At 37.1% G+C, this 4,926-nt stretch overlaps 1 protein-coding gene across 1 annotated transcript in view; it reads right to left on the bottom strand.

Annotated features, from left to right (window-relative positions):
- Positions 1-1,053: 1,053 nt before the first annotated feature.
- LOC103612333 (macrophage mannose receptor 1) overlaps positions 1,054-4,926 on the bottom strand; it is a 33,814-nt gene continuing 29,941 nt past the window's right edge. The window contains 3 exon segments of the mRNA XM_008629970.2: positions 1,054-2,012; positions 2,647-2,679; positions 4,691-4,852. Coding sequence (XP_008628192.1) covers positions 1,843-2,012; positions 2,647-2,679; positions 4,691-4,852 — 365 coding nt within the window. The 3' untranslated portion in view covers positions 1,054-1,842.

Raw genomic sequence — 4,926 nt, forward strand, 5'->3', positions numbered from 1 at the left:
TGAAGAAAAACATCTGGATTACAGCAAAAGTAGGAATTGAAAGAATTGTTTAATAGTAACTATTCTATTTGCAGGTCACATGAAGGGAGGGCTTAGTTTGAGCAAGTCTTGCAAGAATAGCTCTAAGTCATAGAGCTGAATGGTGCTACAGGCACCAACGTGGTGAGGCAGAAATAGAAACTGAGTTTCCTGAGTGAAAACGTATTTCAGATACAACTAAAAAAACAAAATTAAATCACTCTGACGTAGGAAATCCCAAGGGAAAATACCTGGAGGACACAGTTCCTGCCCAGTTCTCTCATTTGCCTCACAAAGTGGCAGCCTGGATCTGGTTCAAACTGGGCTTTTTTCCCCCTCTCCTGTAAATGGATGCTTCTGAGGATTCTTCCAGGGCTACAGTGATGGGGAAAGATTAGTGCAGACACTGGCATAGGCTGAAAGAGGAATTGAGTGCTTCAGAGCCCTTTCACATGACCAACCAGCTTCATGCCGGTTGCAAACCTTTTGGGGTCAGTATCCTGTGTGCTGCATAGCACCTTGTGCAATAACTTGTTCTCAGCAGTGTCCGACACTCTTGCTTGTATTTACAGCAAGAAAACTGTTGTTCAGTGCCTAGGAAGGAAACGTCATTAATTGGGTTTTTTCTTTTATTTTTCCAACTTTCCAGCTTGCTCAATAGACTCAGTGCAGCTGGGGGAGGCAGGTTGTTTCCTGGGGATATCTGCTAAGCACTATTTCTCATAAAGTGTTTAGTATCTTAACTGTATTTACAGATCACTTAAAAGCTATTTTGTAGTGCTTTCTACTGTTTTTCTGACATCTAAAACTTAGTTTCTTACAGATTTCTAGTACAGAACCATCTGCTGCATTCCTTAGTTTTCAGTTCCTTTTTCCTGCATTTAAAAATGGGAAGTTGGTGCTTATTCAAGCTGAATTCAAAGTGGTGAGGAGAGAAGCCCTCCTTGTTATTGACAAAAGAGTTCTTGTGCTGGCAGGAGCACCCCCCTTCCCCTTCCCCCTCACTGGATTCACAGGGAATGATAAAGCTGAAAATTATACTAATAGAAAACCTTTTTTTTATTTCAAAGCATTAACAAAAAGAAGGAAGAATGTAAGGGTAAGAATATTTTAACTCATGTAAGTGAGTTAACACAGTTAACAGTGTTAACAGTTAACAATCACAGTATTGAATTGAAAAATTATTACAACTTACACCTCGTCTTAATATTCTTTACTGACATGAACTGTGTTTTCCATGGCAGAAAATGAACATGACAATGTTTTCTATCCCAAAGTTTTCTGATAAGAACATGAAGCAATTTTATAAGTGTGATAGGATATAGCCATAAGGAGCAATGAAAGTGCTGGTCTGATGCAGTGAAGTTTGTGGGGTGAAATGAGTTTCAATTTTGCAACAGAGTTAGACAGGTTCTAATTTTTGAGGTTTTTTAGTGTCCGCAAAGTCACAGCAATGCAGTTCTAAATGGCATTCATGCTTTATTGGACATTCCTTCTCACTAGTTGACTTTTATAGTCCTTTCTCAGTACATGTAATTGTTTTTGACAGGTGTTTTGCACTACTGTCCTTGCTAAAGCACTTGAGAACATCTTAACCATTACAAAATTATAACATCAAACCATAATTCTAATTTTGTAAAATATGTATGATTAAAAAAAAATCAGCTGGTGCAAAAAGATGAAAGCTATTTAAGTTTACACTAGATCTCATTTAAGATCTCACTAGGGACTTTTAACAGATACATGCTTTAATTTCAGCGAGTAACTTGCTGCTCCAAGTAACATGCCACAGGACCCATTCTCACCAACTCTTCAGTCACCACATCATTTTAATAGTGTTTCATTGCCAGAATCTGTTGAGAGCTGGTTTTGTCTTTTTCTTCTGTAGAAATAGGCTGCCATGCCAGCTCCAAAAACAGTTAACACAGCCAAGAAAATGAGTGGCCAAACAGAGACATGAACAGGTGGGTGAGTCTCTTCATTCTTTTCCTTGCCTGAAATGAATCCATATAATTGTGAGAAACCGTAGTAGTTTTTATTTCCACATACAACATAAAAACATGAGGAAGATGTTCTCTCCTGCCTGAACTTGAAGGCTGTAAACTGAGCCCTGAATTTTTGCTAAGCAGTAGTCAGGTCTCTGTTCCTGAAGCTAACATGGTTTTAGTGGATCTGGATTACAGTGACATACAATGCACGTGGTGGATGCTTGTAAGAATTTAATGAAAACGTATGCTTTAGATGCCTATGGGATGTTAATTATTGGAAACTGGTTTTACAATATTTTTATTTTACATTATTTACAATAATATCTTTGGAAGAAACTTTCATATCCATCTACATAGTTTCCAACAGCCTAGTTGAAGCACTCTGTAGCTGTTCTCAAAGTTCTTCTCAACTCTGGTCAGTGCTGAGCTGGTCAGCTCAGGGTTAGCCCTGCAGCAGTCCCGTTGGCCAAGAACACGGGAGTGCTCTTGTGCATGGGGAAGGCACCTTGGGGTTACCCCCAGTGATTGATAACCATGCAACCCTCAGCAGGACTTGTATAAAAGAGAGTGGTTTGGGAAAACTCATTTTAAGTTCTTCCTCTATTTAGATTTCTCCCAAGTTTCTTGTGAAAGTTCTTACATTTTTGCTTTATAGGGCTCCCATTCTGCTCAACTTCAGTGAATATCAGAGAGAAATGATATGACACTTCATTAGAATCCATACATTTGACTGTTTTGCAAAAATAGTACAGGAACAAAACCCCCTGAAGTTCTACCGTTGCATTAGTAACATATATGTCTGCTATAAAAGGCAACAAATTGAGGTAAAAAATACATTGCTAAGCTTTTATCTTCCTACTTAACCTTATCCACTTCTGAAATTTTATATTGTTTTTATATTTACAACATTAAAATACTGACTCTTTTCTGTGTTCATTCAAAATACCTTTTCACATTTTTCCTAAAATATTAATTTTAATTTATTAAGAACATGATGTACCACTCTGGAGATTAGTTTTACATGGCCTATTTTGGGAAGATCTGCATGTCTAGCTGTTACAAAATTTTTGATTCCTAAACGTCTTCCTAAGAAAATGCCTACTGAATCACATGGGTAATCTTCCTATTCTCCTCTGTGTAGGATAGAGACAGAGAAAAATGAAAGACCTTTACAAAATTTTGTTGTTGTTGAAGAAGTGCAAAAAAAAAATTTAGCACTCAGAAATGAAGAATTATACACATAGAATTAAAGATTTCTAAATTATCATGAAAATATTTCCCCTCTTGGCTCTTTTATGTCACAGCTTGCAAACACCCTTGATACCCAGAGCAGAATTTATGAAGGCAAGATATAAAGTGAAAGCAAACAGAATGCAAAATGAATAGGTACAAATCAATAGAAACCCCTACTAAGGCAGGAAATAGTTACATATGGGAGCACCTTATGATTCAATGGATGGACTTTAGAGATTCCTTACTATTTCAGTACTATGTAGGATGGAATGTAATTTGGATGTTTTTAATAAATCTTTAATAGGGATTAACTGATTTACTGCTGTGGGTGTGTGCTGATTTCAGCACAGAAATTAACAGTGCATGGGAGATGACTGTTTCTTGGTTGCACTTCAGGGCTATTTTCTAATTAAAGACTACTTGGAAAATGAGTAAATGCTAACTCCAAATTTTCAGTTATTTTTTCACCACCTATCATGTCTTGAGATGCCTTTAGCATTGAAATCAAGTTATTTTAACTTGTCATTCAAATAATAGAATCTTAAAACTAGCTATGCAGACAGCCTTTACTTTTTTGAGGTTTTCAACATAGGACAGAGATGCTCCCCATGATTTACTGGGAACAATGCACAATGCAAAAGCTGGAAAATTAAATCTGATCTCACAGCTACTACAGTGCAAAGGTTTAATGATGACTACCTACCATTTTTTTAGATAAGATTGATTTTTAATATCTAAGTTAGAAGAATGAAATGATAGTGCTTTCTTTCAGACAATTTCCTTTGTATCTCCACTTGGGAATACTTCATGTAGTGTTTTACCTCTGAAGCATTAGTCTGGTATTTACAGTATTGCGTGAAATTTTCCAGAAATGCTGGTAAGACAGCTTCTCTAGTGACTTGAGGTTTTCATTTAGAAGGGAAGTGTTCTTCATATTATTATTGCAATACAGGTGATCTTTTAGAATCCCTGAGGCATTACTGACTTATAGGTTGCTGAATCAGGGTCAATATGAAGCCAGTTTGAGATGTTGGGAAGTCATATAATTTTTGAGAATAACAAGCTGGAAGAGGAAGATTGATTATTCACATTGATTCCTCCTTGCAAGGGTATAATAACTATCACAATAATTAGTTCTTGGAATAGTCATACCCTTGCACAAGTGTTTGACAGGTGCCATATCAATGCCTGTGTTAGGTATTCAAAAGTTTCTGGAAGTTTCATTCTCAACCTAGGCTGTACAGGATGTTACTGTATTTCCATGTGACTGTAGACAGCGATGTGAAGAGTTTTCAGTCTACAAAAGCAGGCTGAACTACAAATGGTTAGAGAAGTGGGATATGCCAAACAAAACTGCCAGAAATTACTTCCAGACCTGTGGTGAAGGGATGTAAGAGTTACTAGTGAACAGATCTGCCCTGTCACTAAGGACTGGCACACTGAGGACTTACCTTTGGGTTTTTTGCAGATAAATCCTTTTTCAGAAGAGCAATAGCTTTTGTCCCAATAACCAGATGGTGCAGTTATTTCAACACACTGATGCTCCACACTGAACTCTTTCTCCTCCCAGTTAACAAAGTCCAGGACAGCATTATCTAGCCACAACCACTGGCCTACAGAGCAACTCGCAGAGTAAGAAAAAAAATTAAAATGTACTCCTTAGCTCAGCAATTTACTTTTAAAATCT

Source organism: Corvus brachyrhynchos, unplaced genomic scaffold, assembly GCF_000691975.1.
Source record: "Corvus brachyrhynchos isolate BGI_N302 unplaced genomic scaffold, ASM69197v1 scaffold142, whole genome shotgun sequence".
NCBI lineage: Eukaryota > Metazoa > Chordata > Aves > Passeriformes > Corvidae > Corvus > Corvus brachyrhynchos.